The following is a 22,682-nucleotide window of genomic DNA, read 5'->3' on the forward strand; positions in this document are numbered from 1 at the left end:
AGTAGAGGTCCTTTGAATGGATGTTAAGCTATTAATTATCATACGCTATTATGGCTGTTACTACAGTGGGAAAGCACCGCTGGAAAATTCCCTTGGGTCCAAGAAGCTTCCCTCTGATTCTACACAGAAAAGACAGATAATGTCCAATTCCATGTTCTCCCATGCCTCGCTATTCCCACTTTCATTTCATACATACACTACCGGTCAAATGTTTTAGAACACCTACTCATTCAAGGGTTTTTCTTTATTTTAAGTATTTTCTACATTGTAAAACAATAGTGAAGAAATCAAAATGATGAAATAACACATGGAATCATGTAGTAACCAACAAACGGTGTTAAACAAATCAAAATATATTATATATTTGAGATTCTTCAAATAGCCACCCTTTGCCTTGATGACAGCTTTGCACACTCTTGGCATTCTCTCAACCAGCTTCATGAGGTAGTCACCTGGAATGCATTTCAATGAACAGGTGTACCTTGTTAAAAAGTTCATTTGTGGAATTTCTTTCCTTCTTAATGCGTTTGAGCCAATCAGTTGTGTTGTGACAAGGTACAGGTGGTATACAGAAGATAGCCCTATTTGGTAAAAAAACAAGTCCATATTATGGAAAGAACAGCTCAAATAAGCAAAGAGAAACGACAGTCCATCATTACTTTAAGACATGGTCAGTCAATACAGAACATTGAGAACTTTGAACGTTTCTTCAAGTGCATTCGCTAAAACCATCAAGCACTATGATGAACCTGGCTCTCATGAGGACCGCCACAGGAATGGAAGACCCAGAGTTACCCCTGCTATAAAGGATAAGTTCATTATGAGTTACCAGCCTCAAACTGTACCCCAAATAAATGCTTCACAGTGTTCAAGTAACAGACACGTCTCAACATTAACTGTTCAGAGGAGACTGTGTGAATCAGGCCTTCATGGTCGAATTTCTGCAAAGAAACCACTACTAAAGGACACCAATAATAAGAAGAGACTTGCTTGGGCCAAGAAAATCGAGAAATGGACATTAGAGCAGTGGAAATCTGTCCTTTGGTCTGATGAGTCCAAAATTGAGATGTTTGGTTCCAACCGCTTGGTTTTTGTGAGAGATGCAGTGTGGGTGAATGGATGATCTCTGCATGTGTATTTCCCACCGTAAAGAATGGAGACACTGATTTATTTCTAATTCAAGGCACACTTAACCAGCATGGCTACCACAGCATGCTGCAGCGATACGCCATCCCATCTGGTTTGGGCTTAGTGGGACTGTCATTTGTTTTTCAACAGGACAATGACCCAACACACCTCCAGGCTGTATAAGGGCTATTTGACCAAGAAGGAGAGTGATGGAGTGCTGCATCACATGACCTGGCCTCCACAATTACCCGACCTCAACCCAATTGAGATGGTTTGGGATGAGTTGGACCGCAGAGTGAAGGAAAAACAGCCAACAAGTGCTCAGCATATGTGGGAACTCCAAGACTGTTGGAAAAGCATTCCAGATGAAGCTGGTTGAGAGAATGCCAAGAGTGTGCAAAGCTGTCATCAATGCAAAGGGTGGCTATTTTAAAAATCTCTGTTTAACACTGTTTTGGGTACTACATGATTCCATATGTGTTACTTAATAGTTATTTCATAGTTCTACAATGTAGAAAATAGTAAAAATAAAGAAAAACCCTTGAATGAGTAGGTGTCCTAAAACTTTTGACCGATAGTGTACATAATATCAGCATTGGATAAATAGAACCCACATTAGCCTACAATATAACCCAATCATGACCTGTAGTGTATGATGATTGGGAGTGGTAGGCTATAGCAACTAACCAAGTAAATTAAAATCAGTAGTATCAATCTCAATGGGATCACCAGTATAATAAATAGCTAAATATATCAATACTAAGATGCCAAATTATAGCAGGTGGAGGGTATAGCCTGTCCCAGAACTCTTTTGTGCTTTGCCTGAGATGGGGAGTAAAGTAGGTGTTGTCCTCACCAGATATAAGAGACCATGAGGATCAGTGGGCAGATGATGACGGCCTGCAGGACCTGCCAGTCTCGACAGAGGTATGCCATCCCCGGCATAAGGAGCTGCCCGCCCAGCACCACAAAGCTGGCAACCATGGTCATGGAGAAACGCCAGGCTGGTAGGCACAGCTCAATCCCTGGAAGAAAGAGAGGGACATGAGTCAGTAATATTACAATACAGACAGAGCGAGAGGTTAGCCTACGAGTCAAATTAAAATACAGATAGACACAGATTCTGATCACAGATTCTGATCACAGAAACATCTCCATCTATGATAGAACTGTCTGTATCTAGTAGAATTGTGTCTATGATATAGATGGTGCAGAGGCAACAAAAGGTCAACCCCACATATACACAACTTGACAGAGAGAGTGGACAGAGGGGAGAGTGGTGGCACTAGAGTTCCACTACACAGCTCCATCCCTGGGAAGGAGAGGAGGTACCCTGATACCGATGCCATTATCGTGAACGTTGTCCAGTTACCTTGTCTGGAACTGATGCAATACCGAGGTAAGATCAGGGACATTGTATGACTGATGCCACTGTATAATTCGACAACTATCATGCAGAGAATATGACGCCAAATATTTGCTTATTTTGTCATGAGAGCACTGAAGAGTCTCTGCCCTGAACCGAGCCTATTGCAGTGAACTAATGATGGCCAACTTGTACTTACTTCTCCCCAGCTACGATAAGAAAGATCCTGGTTCATTCATACAGTCATTAGCATGCATGCCGCCACCTCGCTAGCAGCTAGCCGGCAGAAACACACACAACTCAGCCCCTTAGCTAGATAGCTAGACGCTGCAGCAGCACACATTATAAAATATATTAAAAGCAGGCAAGGTTGTCTGGTACTGTAACAGTTGCTTTGCCTCTTTCTTCCCCCTTCTCTCCCTCAGCCTTTTGTCCTCCATTCATTCCTTCCTTCACATGTCCTCCTGTCCTTTTTGACTTGTGTTTTCTTTTCTGGCGGCCGCATTCTGCAGCCAGAGCACGCGGCCCAGCTCCAGATGGGTCTTTCAAGGTGACAGGGCCGGGATAATACAGTGTCTGCAGGCTGTAGCTCCGCTCCACTCCCAAAGAAAAGCCTGGAATTTCAATTAGGATCTGCCCCCCTCCTGGCTAGTATGAATAATGCTCTGTGTTCGTGGAACAGTAACACAGCTGGAACGACTAAGCTAAGAGGGGGAGAGGGGAGAGAGGGGGGGAGAAAAGAGAGGGAGTATTGGGTTTGGTGTAACTTCAACCTGACACTAACAGTAACACAGCTGGAACGTCCAAGCTAAGACTGAAGAGGAGCGAGGAGAGGGGGAATGTTGGGTTTTGGAGTAACCTCATCCCGTAGCTCAGTGGGAGTTTTGTGAGTCAAGTCATGGGTCAATGGGAATAGCATTGGTTTGGTGTTAGGTGGTTGTGAGGATCACACATACGGACGCACTAACAGAACATTCTGTACAGAATTACTATGTATGAAAACATGTAAGACACACATACATCCCCTGACACACACACACAAACAAATTCCTGAAGGGGCAGAATAGGGGTTGAGGGGTGAGGTGGGGGGCCACCTGAGCATCTTACTCCAGCTGGCCCTAATCCTCCCCATCCCTCCTAAATCAGCAGTCCCACAATTCCCTGCTCCAGACCCGAACCGCCAACCATCAGCTCTGGCCCTGCCCTGCCTGCTGACACAGAGAAGCGCTCAGCTGATGTCAAAAGAAAAACACTCAGAAAGCCAGGGTGACGGAGTGACCAAATGCACTAATAAAGGGCTTTGGTGACAACAAGGTGCTCATTGAACGCCACGGTGATATCATCGAAGGTTGACTAGGGGTAGCCTTACCAACAAAAGCGATAATCTTCTTATTTTGCTGCCTTTACCAATACAAGCAGTTGAGTAACGCACAGTGTGGAATCCTTAGAGCATGCAACGTCAAGAACTGAACGTCCAGTTAGCAAAAGAAGGCCCATTGTTCTGAGAACACTACATTATCTGACCACTGACTTTTCCCCAGCAGTCACATGATCTCCTCATGCCCTCCCCCTCCTTGCCTCACTGACCTCGGCCACTGGGTTTATGTGTGTGTGTGTGTCTGTCTAACACGTGTTCCCAGGGCCCGCTCATTCTAAATACGGTACACACGGACATTCACTTGAAGTCGGAAGTCTACTTACACCTTAGCCAGATACATTTAGACTTAGTTTTTCACAATTCCTGACATTTAATCCTAGTAAATATTCCCTGTCTTAGGTCAGTTAGGATCACCACTTTATTTAAGAATGTGAAATGTCAGAATAATAGAGAGAATGATTTATTTCAGCTTTTATTTCTTTCATCACATTCCCAGTGGGTCAGACGTTTATATACACTCATTAATATTTGGTAACATTGCCTTTAAATTGTATAACTTGGGTCAAAACATTTTGGGTAGCCTTCCACAAGCTTCCCACAATATGTTGGGTGAATTTTGTCCCATTCCTCCTGACAGAGCTGGTGTAACTGTGTCAGGTTTGTAGGCCTCCTTGCTTGCACATGCTTTTTCAGTTTTGCCCACAAATTATCTACAGGATTGAGGTCAGGGCTTTGTGATGGCCACTCCAATACCTTGACTTTGTTGTCCTTAAGCCATTTTGCCACAACTTTGGAAGTATGCTTGGGGTATATTGTCCATTTGGAAGACCCATTTGCGACCAAGCTTTACCTTCCTGACTGATGTCTTGAGATGTTGCTTCAATATATCCACATGGTTTTCCTTTCTCAAGATGCCATCTATTTTGTGAAGAACACCAGTCCCTCCTGCAGCAAAGCACCCCCACAACATGATGCTGCCACCCCCATGCTTCACGGTTGGGATGGTGTTCTTCGGCTTGCAAGCGTCCCCCTTTTTCCTCCAAACATAACGATGGTCATTATGGCCAAACAGTTCTATTTTTGTTTCATCAGACCAGAGGACATTTCTCCAAAAAGTACAATCTTTGTCCCTATGTGCAGTTGGAAACCGTAGTCTTGCTTTTTTATGGCGGTATTGGAGCAGTGGCTTCTTCCTTACTGAGCGGCCTTTCAGGTTGTGTCGTTATAGGACTCATTTTACTGTGGATATAGATACTTTTGTACCTGTTTCCTCCAGCATCTTCACAAGGTCCTTTGCTGTTGATCTCGGATTGATTTGCACTTTTCGCACCAAAGTACGTTCATCTCTAGGAGACAGAACGCGTCTCCTTCCTGAGCGGTATAACGTTGCGTGGTCCCATGGTGTTTATACTTGCGTACTATTGTTTGTACAGATGAACGTGGTACCTTCAGGCATTTGGATATTGCTCCCAAGGATGAACCAGACTTGTGGAGGTCTACAATATTTTTTCTCTGAGGTGATTGGCTGATTTCTTTTGATTTTCCCATGATGTCAAGCAAAGAGGCACTGAGTTTGAAGGTAGGCCTTGACATACATCCACAGGTACACCTCCAATTGACTCAAATGATGTCAATTAGCCTAATCAGAAGTTTTTAAAGCCATGACATAATTTTCTGGAATTTTCCAAGCTGTTTAAAGGCACAGTCGACTTAGTGTATGCAAAATTCTGACTCTGAATTGTGATACAGTGAATTATAAGTGAAATAATCTGTCTGTAAACAATTGTTGGAAAACTTACTTGTGTCATGCACAAAGTAGATGTCCTAACCGACTTGCCAAAACTATAGTTTCTTAACAATAAATTTGTGGAGTGGTAGAGAAAATAGTGTTTTAATGACTCCAACCTAAGTGTATGTAAACTTCCGACTTCACCTGTATACTGAACAAAAATATAAATGCAACAATTTCAAAGGTTTTACTGAGTTACTGTTCATAAGGAAATCAGTAAATTTAAATGAATTAATTAGGCCCGAATCTATGGATTTGTATGGGAATACAGATATAGTTTTAAAAGAAAAGGTAGGGGCGTGGATCAGAAAACCAGTTAGTATCTGGTGTGACCCAATTTGCCTCATGCAGCATGACACATCTCCTTTGCATAGAGTTGATCAGGCTGTTGATTGTGGCCTGCGGAATATTTTCCCAATCCTCTTCAATGGCTGTGCGAAGTTGCTGGATATTGGTGGGAACTGGAACACGCTGTCGTACACGTCGATCCAGAGCATCACAAACGTGCTCAATGGGTTACATGTCTGGTAAGTATGCAAGCCATGGAAGAACTGGAATATTTTCAGCTTCCAGGAATTGTGTACAGATTCTTGCGACATGGGGCTGTGCATTATCGTACTGAAACATGAGGTGATGGCAGCGAATGAATGGCACAACAATAGGCTTCAGGATCTCGTCACGGTATCCCTGTACATTCAAATTGCCATCGATAAAATGCAATTGTGTTCGTTGTCCGTAGCTTATGCCTGCCCATACCATAACCCCACTGCCACCATGGGGCACTCCGTTCACAACGTTAACATCTGCAAACCGCTCGTCCACACAATTCCATACATGTGGTTCATGGTTGTGAGACCGGTTGGACGAACTGCCAAATTCTCTAAAACAATGTTGGAGGTGGCTTATGCTAGAGAATTGAAAATGTAATTCTCTGGCAACAGCTCTGGTGGACATTCCTGCAGTCAGCATGCCAATTGCACACTCCCTCCAGACATCTGTGGCATTGTGTTGTGTGACAAAACTGCACATTTTAGATTGGCCTTTTATTGTCCCCAGCACAAGGTGCACCTGTGTAATGATCGTGCCGTTTAATCAGCTGCTTGATATACCACATCTGTCAGGTGGATGGCTTACCTTAGCAAAGGAGAAATGCTCAGTAACAGGGATGTAAACAACTTTGTGCACAACATTTGAGAGAAATAAGCTTGTTGTGCATATGGAACATTGGACGGTACTGGGCAAATGTCACGTATCCAAAGGGTGACTACATCCTTTGGATACATCATGAAAGTGTGAGTCATGTCTCTGTACACTGAATAAAACTGAGTCAGCAATATGGGCCTACTACAGTATTAAGCTATGGGATAGAAAGTCCCCATCCAGCCACGACTCTGGGACTTCTGATAGGAGGGATATAGCGCCAGGGGAGAGGAAGGGTGCTAGGGGTGAGAGATAAGAATGAAGGGAAGGAAGTTTGCAGAGCAGCCAGTGGGAATGTACACCCCGCACAAAAGTGAACTTTACCCTGCTCAGAGGAAGCACTGAGTCTGCACCTTAACTCATCTAGAGCAGAGAGAGAGGGGAGGAAGAAGACGTGAAGAGAAGGACGGAGGGGGTTCCGTGGTATCGCTCCCCATGAATCTCCCAGCCAGTCACAGATTTCCTCCTCTCTTCTGGCTGAGAAAATCCACCATTTATCCTGCCTAGACATCCTTATCTGTCTCTCTCTGAGAAAGGGCTGATCTCAGCGCTCATTAATGTCTAGTGGGCCAGGTCTATACATCACTAACTGATCCATGTTCAGTTAAGCCTTTATACCTTCATAAAGTCTTCATGCCTTTATACCTCCATCATTCAGCACAAACTGATCCTAGTTCAGTCAGATAGTTAAACCAGTGAACTCCATGGCCCCTTCATTCTGCTTCAACTGATCCTAGTGCAACCCTAACTCATCCTAGTATAGTCAGCTAGTTAAGCCAGGGTCCTCCATCCTTGCCTCCATCATTCCGCTTTAACTCATCCGGTTACATTTTTGGGGGATAGTCTGGTAATCCATCTGTAAATGCTCTACAGATGGTCACACTATCAACATACTATCTGTTGATAAGCAACTGCTTGCTAAGACCCATAGACAATCAAATTAATGAAAAATATAAAATTACATGGAAGCTACAGTATAAGGACCCCAGACTCGTACATTCTGGACCATGGGAGCTCCAACATTCACATATGGTCACCAACATGAACTCAGTCTCAGCATGCCCACAGACACGTTCACTCACTCAAACCCACCCCCCTCCCATGTCTGTCTTCACTTCAGTCTCTTCTCTCCCTCTGTACTGGGAGATGAATGCTTCTGGATACGGACGGACGGACGCACGCACACTAATTACCGACAGTCAATCTGTCCGAGCAGCAGAACCCAGCCATACATACTGCAGCAGGAAGGGGAACAGAGCTGGCCCAAATCCTGTCTGAATAAACCAGCTTTACTATCCCATCACCAGAGGGGAAACAGACCAGGACAGATCATGGCAAAACAGGGGATACGCCGTCATCTAGCTACTTTTTAGAGTAGATAAGTGTTTTCCTATGCATCTTCTCAGTTCCTCTGTGCAATGCTAAATGTATAGCAATGTGGATGTACAGCAGATACTTACCTGTCCATTAGAGCTAGGAGTATGACTATGTATGTAATTAAGTTGGAGTGCAGACTCTAGTGTCTCCAAGTTGTAACTACACAGAATAATCGATACAGTTCAGTAAGTGTTGAGAAGCATAAAGACTACAACACGTCAGACTGGAATGAACGGAATGATCAGATAGTCAATAGTACATTTCATTTAATGTCACTGCTTCACAGTGATCAAGACACAGCCCTGCTCCTTCAACACAAACAGAGCAAGAACGTGATGAAGTCACCTCCTGATAAAGTCACAAGACTAGATTTCCCGGTGAGAATATCACATGACTTTCATCTGGAGGTGTTGAATTCTGAATAGATGAACAAATATGGTCACGTAGAGGACGCAGTGATTCAAAGTAACTGACTTGACTCATTCCATCTTTATAAACATGACGAGAGTATAGAAGAGTTAAATCAATCAAATAATCACAATTATTTTGAAGTTATTTCTTAATGAGTGTAAAAGTTGACTAACTTAACCCTTTGTGAAATACAACCCAAGTGTTCAATAATAAGGAAGTGTTAGGCATGGCAACAATATGTAGTCAAATCTGGATAATTCTACACACACAAACTTGTGATTCCTACTAGTACACAGGGCTGGGGCACTCCTAGTTAGCTGTTTGGTGACATCAGCTCTACCAGCTAATCTCTCAACAAGATGTCAGAGTCCTGAGACAACACGAGTATGTTGTGAGCGAGGCAGGCGGGGGCAAGCCTGGGGAATACATTGCAGCCAGAGAGTGATATCATCAAGTATCGTCTGCTTAGACACTGTTCAACATCCCAGGATCACATGTGCTCTGGAATGATACAGTATATGAAGCAACAAGCTGAGGCCTATGTTCAGGTTTGATATGATTTCTATGTGCTGTAGATACACAAAATACTGAGATCTCCCTAATACACTGTATACTTTTGTGATTAGCCTAATGAATAAGAGTATGGTCGTCAACATTTACCATTCACTAAGTTAAAAGAATATAGGCAACTAAATTTTTCCAATGACCTAGCTAAAATGATAAAAATGAAGACTAGTTGAATTCAAATCGCGTCACAGGCTGGGAGAGAAGTAAAGTGACCTACATAGCTGGGGCAAGACATGAGCTAACAATAACACACAGAGAAAGAAACAAATCTAGCTAGCTAAGTCTACCCACTGCACCTGAGCACAATAACCCTAGCAGAAATGCTAACATACTGTATGCCTACTGATGCTACAGCGCAAAAATGCTAATATACTGTAGGCCTTGTCAGTGATGGAACTCTGAAGTAGAAATAGCAGTGCATTTGATTAGCGATTCTGCTATGTTTTAAAAATAGGGTGGATATGGATGTGCTAGTCTTAATATGGCCCACTGCTTTGGAGTGCACACATCCTGGGCACTGCAGGTAAATGCACACATTAGCACAGCAAACATTCACACTTGTGTCAGCATAAAAAAGATTGATAACATCAAATCCTCACCAAAAGAGTAATAATGAGTCATCACATAGATAGTGAGCTATATTCCTCTCCCTCGCTCCATTTGCCCCACCCTCGGTCTCGCTCTAGCGCACTGCCTTTCTGTCTCTCCCATCGCTCTCCCTCTCCCTCGTCTGGATGGTGATAGAGGTTGTGTCAGGAGCCTCACATCAGCCCTGTCCGCTCCTGCAGTATGGCTGAATCTGACAGGCCAGCGCAGCAGAGCGAACAAAGGCATTAACACAAACCTCTCCCCTACCGGGGCTTACCGCCTGCCGTAGAGCTCACTGAATGGCTGGCTGGCAGGCAGGCAGGCACTGGGGATATAGTTAGGGAAGGGAAACAGAGAGGAGGTTGGTTATGTTCTCTTACTAACCATACCCTCAGTGTTTCCCCATACAGGTACATTAAGACCCCTAAGCAGCATCCAGTGCCCAAACATACCATGTCCAATACTTTCAGGCAGGGGATAACAGATGGAAGCTAGATGGAAGGGAGCACCTTTCCTATGTAATTAAAGGGGAATTACTGTCATACACACTCCAGAGCCTTTTGAGTCACAAGTGGAAAACACAAGTCACACAGAGAGTATGTCAATCAGCTCTATATAGTACAGCACTGCGCCCTGTCTCTAGGTAAGATGAAACCACACTGAAAAGACACAGTAGCTCACATGGTGGTTTCCATGGGGAAATATCATTGTTGACAGTGAACCCTGCAGGGTTTTACCCGGGTTACAGTCCCTCTCTCTAGATCGACGTTTGTGTACGATTAGCAAAGCAAAATCAGACTACTAGGATCATGACTATGCACTCACAGCCACACTTTAGGAGAAGGAAGAAGAATGACATTGATGTGGGGAATCTTGGAGTGCAAGGGAAGGTGACATAACCACGATGAAATACCTTTAGTGTATGGTCACTCCCTTGGTCCAATCATTTAGCCTTGACCTAGCACATTCATAGACGGTAAAGCTAGCGTGTTAGCGTCTATTCACTTACATATCTGCCACATACACCGATGCTCCAACACTGCCCCGAAGCTCTGTCTAAACGTTAATAGGCTATGCATCGCTTGCGATACGGTTTTGTAAACGTTTGGAACTTAACCATCATATCAGCAAGAAAGAATTGTCAATAAAAAAAATTTTAAAAAAGGTTCAATTACGACATCTTTATAGGGTTAGGGTTCCCACACGGCCATATTTCCATGTTAGAGCGCTTGTTTACGGAAGACAGAGGTGACCACCTGTTCTAATTGGCTATCTAGCATCTCAGAATACCTGTGTGTAACGAAAGAAGGATGCCAGAAGTGTTGTAACTGAAATATTTGAATACTGTCGGCTGCAACTGTGTTAAACAGGTTAAAACCGTGTACACTGTGTGTAGAAAACATTAAGGACACCTGCTCTTTCCATGACATGATCTGACAAGGTGAACCCAGATGAAAGCTATGATCCTTTATTGATGTCACTTGTTAAAGTACTTGAAATGAAATGATGGGCAGAAATTCAACTCCGTCTTTCATCGAATCAGATGGCTTATTTATCACGAATCCATTTGATGTTGCCAATTATTTTTATGATCATTTCATTGGCAAAGTGGGCAAACTTAGGCAGGAAATGCTAACAACGAACAGTGAGCAATTGTATTCATGCATAAAAAAACAAATAATGAAAGAAAAGCATTGCAATTTTGAATTTATAAGTTAGTGTGGGAGAGGTGGAAAAATTGTTATCAATCAATAATGACAAACCTCCTGGCATTGACAACTTAGATGGAAAGCAACTGAGGATGGTAGCTGACTCTATAGCCACTCCCATCTGTCATATTTTTTTATCTGAGCCTAGAGGAAAGTCTTTGGCTTCCCTCCAGGCCTGAGGACAAAGTAATTCCGCTACCCAAGAGCGGTAAAGCGGCCTTTACTGGTTCTAACAGCAGACCTATAAGCTTGCTCCCAGCTCTTAGCAAACTGCTGGGTAAAAATTGTGTTTGACCAAATACAATGCGATTTATCTGTTAACAAAGACTTTCAGCATGCTTATGGAGAAGGGCACTCAACATGTACTGCACTGACACAAATGACTGATTGGTTGAAAGACATTGATAATAAGAAGATTGTTGGAGCGGTACTGTTAGATTTCAGTGCAGCCTTTGATATTATTGACCATAATCGGTTGTTGAAAATAACTTGTGTTATGGCTTTTCAACCTCAGATTGCCTTATCGTGGATTCAGAGCTATCTAATAGAACTCAAAGGGTTCTCTTTAACGGAAGCTTCTCTAATGTCAAACATGTAACGTGTGGTGTACCGCTCTCTAGGCCCTCTACTATTTTCACCAATGACCTGCCACTGGCATTAAACAAAGCATGTGTGTCTATGTATGCTGGTGATTCAACCATATACACATCAGTAACCACAAACACAGCTAATGAAGTCACTGAAACCCTTAACAAAGAGTTGCAGTCTGTTTTGGAATGGGTGGCCAGTAATAAAACTGGTCCTGAACATCTCTAAAACTAAGAGCATTGTATTTGGTACAAATCATTCCTTAAGTGCTAGACCTCAGCTGGATCTGGTAATGAATGGTGTGGCTGTAGAACAAGTTGAGGAGACTAAATTACTTGGCGTTACTTCAGATTGTAAACTATCATGGTCAAAACATATAGATTCAATGGTTGTAAAGATGGGGAGAGGTCTAGCCGTAATAAAGGAGATGCTCTGCTTTTTTAACACCACACTCCAAAAAGCAAGTCCTGCCGGCTCTAGTTTTGTCTAATCTTGATTATTGTCCAGTCGTGTGGTCCAGTGCTGCAAGGAAAGACCTAGTTAAGCTGCAGCTGGCCCAGAATAGAGCGTCACGTTATGCTCTTCATTGTAATTAGAGGGCTGATATAAATACTATGCATGCCAGTCTCTCTTGGCTAAGAGTTGAGGAGAGACTGACTGCATCACTTCTTTTTATAAGAAACATTAATGCGTTTCAAATCCCAAATTGTTTGCATAGTCAATTTACACACACTTATCCCACCAGACATGCCACCGGGTGTCTTTTCACAGTCCCCAAATCCAGAACAAATTCAAGAACGTGTACAGTATTATATAGAACCCTAATTGCATGTAACTTCCATCTCATATTGCTCAAATAAACAGCAACCCTGGTTTCAGAAAACAGATAAAGCAACATCTCGCGGCACAAAGCCTCTCCCCTATTTGGCCTAGATGGTTTGTGCGTATGCATTGATATGTAGGTTGTGTGTGCCTTTAAAAAAAAATGTATATAGTTCTGTCTTTAAGTTGTTCTTGTCTGTTGATGTTCTGTATTATGTTTCATGTGGACCCCAGGAAGAGTAGTTGCTGCTTTTGCAACAGCTAATGGAGATCCTAATAAAATACCCCCAAAAATACACAAAAAAAATATGAATGGGAGGATACAGGTTAAAAAAATGATTTTTTTATAAGCCTTGAGAAAATTGAGACATGGATTGTGTATGTGTGCCATTCAGAGGGTGAATGAGCAAGACAAAATATTTAAGTGCCTTTGAACGGGGTAGGGTAGCAGGTGCCAGGCGCAACGGATTGTGTCAAGAACTGCAATGCTGCTGCGTTTTTCATGCTCAACAGTATCCTGTGTGTATCAAGAATGGTCCACCACCCAACTTAACAGAACTGTGGGAAGCAATGGAGTCAGCATGCCTGTGGAAAGGTTTTGACACCTTGTAGAGTCCATGCCCAGACAAACTGAGGCATTTCTGATGGGGGGGACGACGACTACATATTAGGAAGGTGTCCTTAATGTTTTGTACACTCAGTGTATTTTGCAAATTTGAAATTATATTGATGTGATATGAAAGTTGACGGATTTATGTTTCTACAACCGTATGGCAATTGAGAATGGATTGACGTTTAGATGGAGTATTTGACTGTTTTGGTTGCCAGAGCCAGTTACCTCTGAACAGAACATATGAAGTCCTTGGACGTTAAAGGAGTAGCCTAACCTCCTTAACAGTACAGCTTGAACTATCCTTGACCCAAATACTACATGGTTCTTCCCAGGTTTTCCCACACCACAAGTCTCTTTTAACAGCTGTGTTGATATGAGAGCCTAGATGCCTGGCATACACAATTCTTCCATTTGCCCTGGAAAATGTAGATGTTTTGGGAATCAAACTTTTTTGGGAAAGTCTAAATATGCCTATAGTGTACATAGCAGTATTATGTATATAGTGATATAGGGTTTGGATAACAACAGTGCCAATATCTGAAGAGAACCTGCATTAGTAGAGTTGTGGCAATACAGAGGGGAGGCGCAGAATGTGAAGTATACCGCCTCCACATTAAGAACAACAATACGGTATAGCTCAACTTAAATGACTTGACTAGCTGATTTTTTAATTTTTTATTTGAACTCCACCCATTCCATAGAGTAATTATTACAAACTGTATTGGTAGGCATTTGCACAACTTGAATGGCGAGTTCAGACATAATCTAGACAAATCTGTAAAGCAAATATAGTACAGCCAAACCATGGGTATGCTACAAATCAATTATACCAATCATTCTAAATGCGTGATGACCGTGTGGTAGTTTTAACAAGTAGACAGCCAATGTAGTCCCGACATAATGAATCCTCTCAGCACATAGCCTTCATGGAAAATGCCCATATCCTTGCTCTGCCTTTCTGCTGTGTGTTCCTCAACAACACTGACGGAGAATGAAATGCAGTCGGTTTGAACTCCAGGTTCGTACATAGTCTTTTACCACCGTTACCGGAGTGATTCAGTGGCACTCCTTAAAGCGTACGTACACTCGACAGTATTTACTCAGCAATCACTGGGATGGCAGTTGATAATGAGTGGAAAAACAGGATAGAGAAAGACAGGGCGGAGAGGTGGAGACTGGAGAGAGAGCGCGAGAGAAAAAGAGGGTGGAGGGACAAAAGAGTTGGCGAGACAGACAAAAAGAGAGTGGGCCTTAATTTAATTATGTCCATACATACACAGTATCTAGTCAGCATACAGTGAGACGACTTTGCGAAAGCTATGTAAACAACCAACCAATGAATGCAATTATCAAACACAAAACAAACTGACAGAAGGTCCCAGCCGTCTATTTTGGGAACGCTGCGAGGCTTTTCAAGGTAGACGGTGTGGAGTAAATTAGAACGACAAGAAGGCCCCCCCCCCCTCTCCTCGCTAGCTGGGTAAATGCATTTCAATGGGAATGAGCGCCAGGACCGACTGGAACGGCTTTCTCGGGCAGATTATCCCTCATCAAACTTTTACTGTGGAGAGAAAAGGTCACAAGGATTCATCTCTCTGACTGTTATGGAGTGTACAGTACACACAGTTCCAGTGAAGCACTGCAGTGGGCAAGGCCAGCGAGTACAGTGGAGCGGACAGATTATCAACTTGCCACCTCCTCTGTTTCTATCTCAGTATCTGTCACTCAGTCTATTGGTTAACAGTAATGAGAGGACAAACCAAGGAAGTGAGCTTGATTTAGAAAAACTGCACTCATTTCAAAGCTATTCTGCACTTGTTGGGAGTGCTTCGGAGGGACTTCCAAAAAGTGGAAAGTCAGCAATTCTCTGTCAGTTGATACCTCCTCAGAAGGAGGTCACACCCTCTAAAATAGAAGCTGTATGCTATCAGAGGCTACATTTACACTGAAAGGCACTTTGATCAAGGGTATTTGGCTCCACAGGAACACACAAGCAAAGTCAAGCTGGGATGACCTTTTTTTAAAAACCTTTTGATAACTTTCCACTCTGTCTACCAGTAATGCGATGTCGTCTTTCCTAGAACTATAACCCAGACCAAAACAAACCTAGTGTAACTGACCCCATCAAAAGGGTGAGCCTGACACAGCCCTGACAGTGTTCCATGTAATAGACCAGACAGGCTGCAGGTACAGTATTGCCTCCCTCTGTGTTTAGTACATATTCAACAGCCTCTGACCCTCTGCTGACCCTCCACAAACATGACCCACATTGGAAAGGCTAGGGCTGTGTCTGAAGTGGTTCTCTATTCCCTATATAGTGCGCTACTATTGACACAGAGCCCTGGTTCAAAGTAGGGTACTATATAGAGAATAGGGTGGCATTTTAGACACAACCTAGGTTTCCACACAGGTACATATGCTTGCAGTTATCTCTATCAATGCAGAGGCCTGGTGGAAATGGGGATGAGTGACAACACAGATCGATAGCTAGGACCTATGGAAGCTGCTGCAACAGCATCTACATAACCCACATAGGAAAGGCAGTGTTTCTCTCTATGGGGCGATACATTTCCACAGCTCCTTCTGAAACACTTGCAGTCATCTCCAGTGATACAGAGGCCTGTCCTAACAGTTTACAGGCAACTAGAACAAACAGCAGCTGTTGGAAAGAACACACCCCTCACACCATATTAACACCTCGTCACTCGGGTGTTCCCTAGTCTGTGTCCCAAATGGCACTCTATTCCCTACTGTACATAGTACACCACTTTCAACAAGAGCCCTAGGGAATAGGGTGCCATTTGTGATGTGGCCCCTAGTCAGGTAATATGGCCCTACTCATAACACCATCTGATGATATATAGAATCCCAACGCCAACTCAAGACATGGGGGTCTGTTTAATATAACACACTCCACAAAGACAAGGCTATGGAAACCAACAGCTGCCCTCAATGCAGCACATCCATTACCACAACACTAATTGAAATTCTCACTAAAACAGATAAATCAATTGACTGTACAGCATAGCAAAGGCATGGAGAAAAGCATGGTGTACTAGGCCTGCAGGACTTACTGAAGACTTACTGAGGATGTAGAGGGAGAGGATGATGCCTGCCAGGCAAAAGCCCTCGAAGAAGCGCAAGGTGCTGAACATGGGAACGTTGACCGAGAATGCCACGGTCAGACCGAACACCAGCATGAACAGGACTGAGATGATCAGGACCGGGTGGCGACCAAACCTGAGAATGGATGGGGGGTGGGGAGAGAGACAAGGGGGAGGAGGGGAGATGTCCCATATTTAAACAACACAAGCTAAAGACTTCGAGTCTGCCCCTTAAGGTATTTTATTGTTTCAGTGCATTAGCAAGAAACACACTGAACACTCCTGAACTGAATGTCTATTCAAATATATTATGTAGTAGTTAGAAATAAAACTCACCAGTCTGCCAGGACCCCAAAGACCAGGTATCCAAATATGGAGCCCACAAGCAGAGAGAACTTAGCGATGTGGACCTTCCATGCCGAGTCACACACCAGACTCCACTGTAAAGGAAGATTAAGAACATATGAAGGTTAGGCTACTATTGGCCATCCAATGTAAACAACAGATGCGTTTTCTGCTTTATCCGGACCCCTCTGAAACACACACACAGAGAGGGCAGCCATAATACGGCGTAGGGAGAAAGAACACATTAACATCAGTCATTTCAGACTGGAACATGTACATTAAATTATCTCAGCCAGGGTAAAATAAAAAGCACCACCTGATGGTTGGTGAACTCAGAAAAGTGCTGGTTTAAACTACAGACAATCGCCTCGGGTCCCCAGTCACAGGGACAATGACGCAGCAGGAGACATACTCAAGTCACTCATTTATTGCCACAAACACACAGAGCATTGAATTGTTAGTACTAGTGTTGATAATGGTGGGAGTGAAAGTTTATTTTTTGTTGCATTGATGCACTAGCACCCCACCCATGTTAGGAGAAGTGTCCAGAGTTTGCAGTCCAGTATGCACTCTTCTGCTAAAGTGTACTCCGCTTGACTGGGGCCAAGTTTCCTGCCATCCAGGACCTCTATACTAGATGGTGTTAGAGGAAGGCCCCCCCAAAAAATTGTCAAAGACTCCAGTAAGCTTTGTTCAAATACTCATACTAACAGCACTATTTGTGACGTGATTGAGTATATAGTATGTTTATTGGACATAGTATGGATATAGTTAGTATGACAAGTTTCCAGATGTCGTACTAAATTCGCCAAAATAAGAAGCATACACGCAAAGTACACTAATTCTGTAGTTTAGAACCATAATTCAATTCTTCATGAAACGGACATGGCTTCACATCGTTTCCAGAATTGAAGAAAATGGCGGAAAATATGCAGTCCAAGTACAATGAGAGCGGATACAAATTCATTGCTTTAACTAATTATGACAAATGTTATGAAAAATGTTGAGAAATGTAATAAAGTAATGACTTTTCAAATAAGTTACCTTACATGTTATATTGGCTGACAATGTTTTAGCTATACTGTCTTTACGAACCACATAGCGTATCAGTATAGCAGCATGTACTGGTATGTTGTAGCTAGCTACCTAATGTTAGTTGGCTACTTAAACGTCAAACTTCCCAGTATATTAACTATAGGCTCACTACCTACCCAACGTTTATTGATTTGATTATTCCCATCATTCTTAGCTTATCTAAATGGTATAGTTGTTGTGCCTTCTCAATGGACATTCGGGTGCTATCATAAATTCGCTCTGGCTATTTACTCCGATTTCGGCGCACTCTCGTTTGAGTGTACCACAGCGCAGAATAAATCATTTACAAGCGCTCAACACCCTTTGAATATGGCCAGTGTCAGTAAACGTCGGCAAAAAAAGCATAATTAAATTGTTGCCAGCTGCACAGTTAGTCACCAACACTCTGGATAACATGAATACTGCCTAACTAGCTCTGCTAAGGCGAGTAAAATGGTAAGTGGTCTCATTTGAGTCTGGAAGTAGCTAGCAAGCTATCTTGGGTGCTTGACTGCCGTTGTATGGGCAGAACGCTCAAATCAACCCTACTCCTCAGCCGGAGCAGTCAGTGTGCCCTCCTAGAGCGAAACACTGAATTTAAAAACGGACAAACACTGATTTTAAAAACGTCTCTAAATTTACATGTGCACTCTGAATTTAAGATCACACCCGAACTCGTAAAATGTCTAACTAATAATTTGTCATGCTAACTAGCTAGCAAGTGGCGCAGTGGTCTAAGCCACCAGAGACTCTGGGTTCGAGCCCAGGCTCTGTCGCAGCCGGCCGGCCGCGACCGGGAGGTCCATGGGGCGACGCACAATTGGCCCAGCGTCGTCCGGGTTAGGGAGGGTTTGGCCGGCAGGGATATCCTTGTCTCATCGCTCACTAATGACTCCTGTGGCGGGCCGGGCGCAGTGCACGCTGACCAGGTCGCCAGGTGTACGGTGTTTCATTCGACACGTTGGTGCTGCTGGCTTCTGGGTTGGATGTGCATTGTGTCAAGAAGCAGTGCGGCTAGGTTGGGTTGTGTTTCGGAGGACGCATTGCTCTCGACCTTCACCTCTACCGAGTCCGTGTGGGAGTTAGTCTTGTCTCATCGCTGCAACTACTACCAATTGGATACCACGAAATTGGGGAGAAAAAAAGGCGGTCAAAAATAAAAAAAATCTGGGTTTGAGTACAGGCTCTGTCGCAGTCGGCCGCGACTGGGAGACCCATGGGGCGGCGCACAATTGTTAAGTGGGCATTGTGTCAAGAAGCAGTGCGGCTTGGTTGGGTTGGGTTGGGTTGTGTTTCGGAGGACACACAGCTCTCGACTTTCGCCTCTCCCAAGTCCGTACGGGAGTTGCAGCGATGAGACAAGACTAACTGCCAATTGGATACCACGAAATTGGGGTGAAAAAAAAGTGTAAAAAAGAAAATTAACTAGCTAGCAAGAGGTTGCAATGCAACAGCATTAACTTATGTTAGACAGGCGAAGAGCTAGTACTCTCAACTGAAAGCATACTGTTCGTTTACAGTATACTAAAATTAACTAATAGTATATACTCATTAAGTATGTAGTATACAGTATGTTAGTATGGGTATTCAAACACAGCTATAGACTATTCACTCTGCTACCGCACAACAAGCGGTACCGGAGCGCCAAGTCTAGGTCCAAAAGGCTCCTTAACAGGTTCAATCCCCAAGCCATAAGCCCGCTTAACAATTAATCAAATGGCCACCCAGACTATTTGCATTGACCTCGACCCCCCCAACCCCCTTTGTTTTTACACTGCTGCTTCTGGCTGTTAATTATCTATGCATAGTCACTTCACTCCTACCTACATGTACAAATTACCTCAACTAACATGTACCCCCGCACACTGACTCAGTACCGTTTATAGCCTGGTTATTGTTATTTTGTGTTACTTTAGTTTATTTGGTAAATATTCTCTTAAAATTGCATTGTTGGTTAAGGGCTTATAAGTAAGCATTTTACGGTTAGGCCTACACCGGTTGTATTTGGCGCATGTGACAAATACAATTTGATTGTCTCTAGAAGCACTGCGCCGCCCTGTGTTATCAGTGTGATTGCAGGCTGGTGTCCATTGCCTGGATAGCTGCCCTGTGAGCACAGCAGGGGGTGCTGCATTTGCTGTGGGGAATCTCGTCTGGTGGATGCAGTCATCCGTCTAGGAGTAAGGATGCCGGTGAGCAGACACTGGCGAGGAGCAGGGTCCTGTGAAGGAAGATCCGTGGGTCCCTGGACCAACCAGCTCAGCTTTGTCTTAACAGCTACATGACTGCCTGCAATACATGATCGAACAAGCTGGACTGGGGTGATGAGGTGCGAGTAATTAGCACTGATGAGAAGCAGAGGTGTCACTTGGTTCAGCTCCTGAAGTGGCGGTGTTGTCTTTGAGCCTAAGCAGGGCAGGGCGTGACAGGTTTGCCAGGCTTAGCTTCTTTGCAGTGAATGTGTGTCTGATGGAGAAGGGCCTGGAGAAGGCCCTCCTGGGTCCCTCCAAGGGACAGCACCTGAAGCTGAGAGATGAGCCTTGTAGGGAGCTCTCATCTTGTTGCACTGTCCGGACGGTGAGGGACTCTTCCGCCCCGTCATGCCTGAGCTTGAGGCTTCAGGGAAGGGCATTGTGCATTCCAACCCCGTCTTCCAACACTTCATAGGTCTCCAAGGTTCCATCCTTGTTTTGCAGGAGAACCTTGAACACTTTGAGCAGTGTCCGGCCTGAGGAGCTCACCTGACCCATCTGAACAACCACTGGATATGAAGAGCTGTCGGGATATTTGGACCTATACTTCTACGTGTGCACTTAATGGAGTACAATGAGGTGCTATCCACCACATATCAGTCTCCTGAAGTCACACCGAGCCTCACGGTGAGCTTGGCTGCACCGCCGACAGTGGCTCTTGTCCTTCAGCCACTTGAGGCTCTGCTCGACAGTCATTGAGTTGAATCTAACACCTGATGAGGTAGTGGTCCCTGCTTTTGCACAGGGGCACTACGCGTTGGCCTCTGCAAGTGGTAGTTCCTGTGCAGGAGTCTTTGTTGCCCCATAGTATAGCGGCACCCGAGCGTTTCTGCTCAAAGGCTGCAGGCTTGTCTCGTAGTGTACGGGCACTGGCTGCTCTGTCGTGGCTCTGGCACTCTGCTTCCATCTTCAGCCATTGTGCTCGGTATAAAAGGGTATGGGGAGCTTGTATGTATGTATGTATGTATGTATGTATGAAGTTGGCCCGGTATTCAGAGCTTCCCCAGAAGACACTCAACTTTGGAGCCACAGGCCTTGATTACCCCTGGGCCCGAGTGAAGAGGGCATGCTCACTAAGGTCTGGATGAGAAAAGAGAACTGACTGAAGCCTTGTGTGTCCCCTGGCCGGATGTCTTGCAACTTCATGATGACAGATCTCCAGGGCAAGGTAATGTGGATGGCCCCATTGCTGCTCAAGGTCTGCCATGGCAGCGGTGTATGGCACTGGGTCATGGAGTGAGATGGCCATGAGACGGGGATCAGGCAGCTTGAGGTGGTCGAGAAAGTGGTGGAACTTAACCAATGCGTCCTCATCTGGGAGCAACAGGTTTTCGAGGGTCATCTTGAAGAGAGCAAACTCCCCTGTCATCTTTGTTGAAATCAGGGAGCGACAGTTTCTCTAAGTGCATGAAGGCGCCGATCCGTGGCATGTACTGTGGCAACCTTGGCCAGGGCTGAGGCTGGTCAGGTGGATCGCCTGAGGCCTGTGACTAAGGATTGGGCCGGTCGAAAGCGTCAATGAGCACGTCAAAAGATCTCTCCGGGTAGGTGAGCCTCCTGAGCAGGCCGCCGCAATTCCCGCCATCCTCTTTTCGCCGGTGTGTGCTTGCATAACTCTGGTCAGGACCACCCTGATCCAAGACCAAGAGTTGGCTGGGGAGCAGAGAGGACTGCGAGTAGCCCCTACTGGTAATTTCTCCAGGTTAATCGTCTCTAATAAGGATGCCGGTGAGCAGACACTGACGAGGAGGGTCCTGCGAAGGAAAACCCATGGGTCCCTAGACCAACCAGCCCAGCTTTGTCTTAACAGCTACAGGACTGCCTGCAATACATGATCGAACAAGCTGGACTGGGGTGATGAGGAGCGAGTAATCAGCACTGATGAGAAGCAGAGGTGTCACTTGGATCAGTTCCTGGAGTGGCAGTCGCCTGAAGTGATAGTGTTGCCTTTGAACCGCAGCCGGGCAGGCAGCGTTAATCGTCTCTAATCTGTCTCGAATGACCATGAAAAAGAGTGCCACCTGTTGGTCGGTGAACTCAGAAAGGTGCAGGTTTAAACTAGAGACAATCTCCCCAGTCCCCGATCACAGGGACAATGATGCAGCAGGAGACATACCGTAATTTCCGGACTATTAAGCGCACCTGAATATAAGCCGCACCCACTGAATTAAAAAATATATATTATTTTGAACATAAATAAGCCGCACATGTCTATAAGCCGCAGGTGCCTACCGGTACATTGAAACAAATTAACTTTACACAGGCTTTAACGTAACACGGCATGTAACAAAAAATAAAAAATGAGCAGTAAAAAGTAGCCTACCAAGAAAGTCATTGGTCACTATCTTCCTCCTCCTGTGCACTGAAACCA

General features: G+C 44.4%; 1 protein-coding gene across 1 annotated transcript in view; it reads right to left on the reverse strand.

Annotated features, from left to right (window-relative positions):
- LOC106599714 (solute carrier family 22 member 23) overlaps nucleotides 1–22,682 on the reverse strand; it is a 61,983-nt gene that overhangs the window by 20,725 nt on the left and 18,576 nt on the right. Inside the window, exons 2-4 of the mRNA XM_014191013.2 lie at nucleotides 16,977–17,080; nucleotides 16,622–16,776; nucleotides 1,985–2,153 (exon numbers count right to left, since the gene is read on the reverse strand). Coding sequence (XP_014046488.2) covers nucleotides 1,985–2,153; nucleotides 16,622–16,776; nucleotides 16,977–17,080 — 428 coding nt within the window. The remainder of the gene's footprint in view (nucleotides 1–1,984; nucleotides 2,154–16,621; nucleotides 16,777–16,976; nucleotides 17,081–22,682) is intronic.

The sequence above is a fragment of the Salmo salar genome, chromosome ssa03, assembly GCF_905237065.1.
Source record: "Salmo salar chromosome ssa03, Ssal_v3.1, whole genome shotgun sequence".
Classification (NCBI taxonomy): Eukaryota; Metazoa; Chordata; class Actinopteri; order Salmoniformes; family Salmonidae; genus Salmo; species Salmo salar.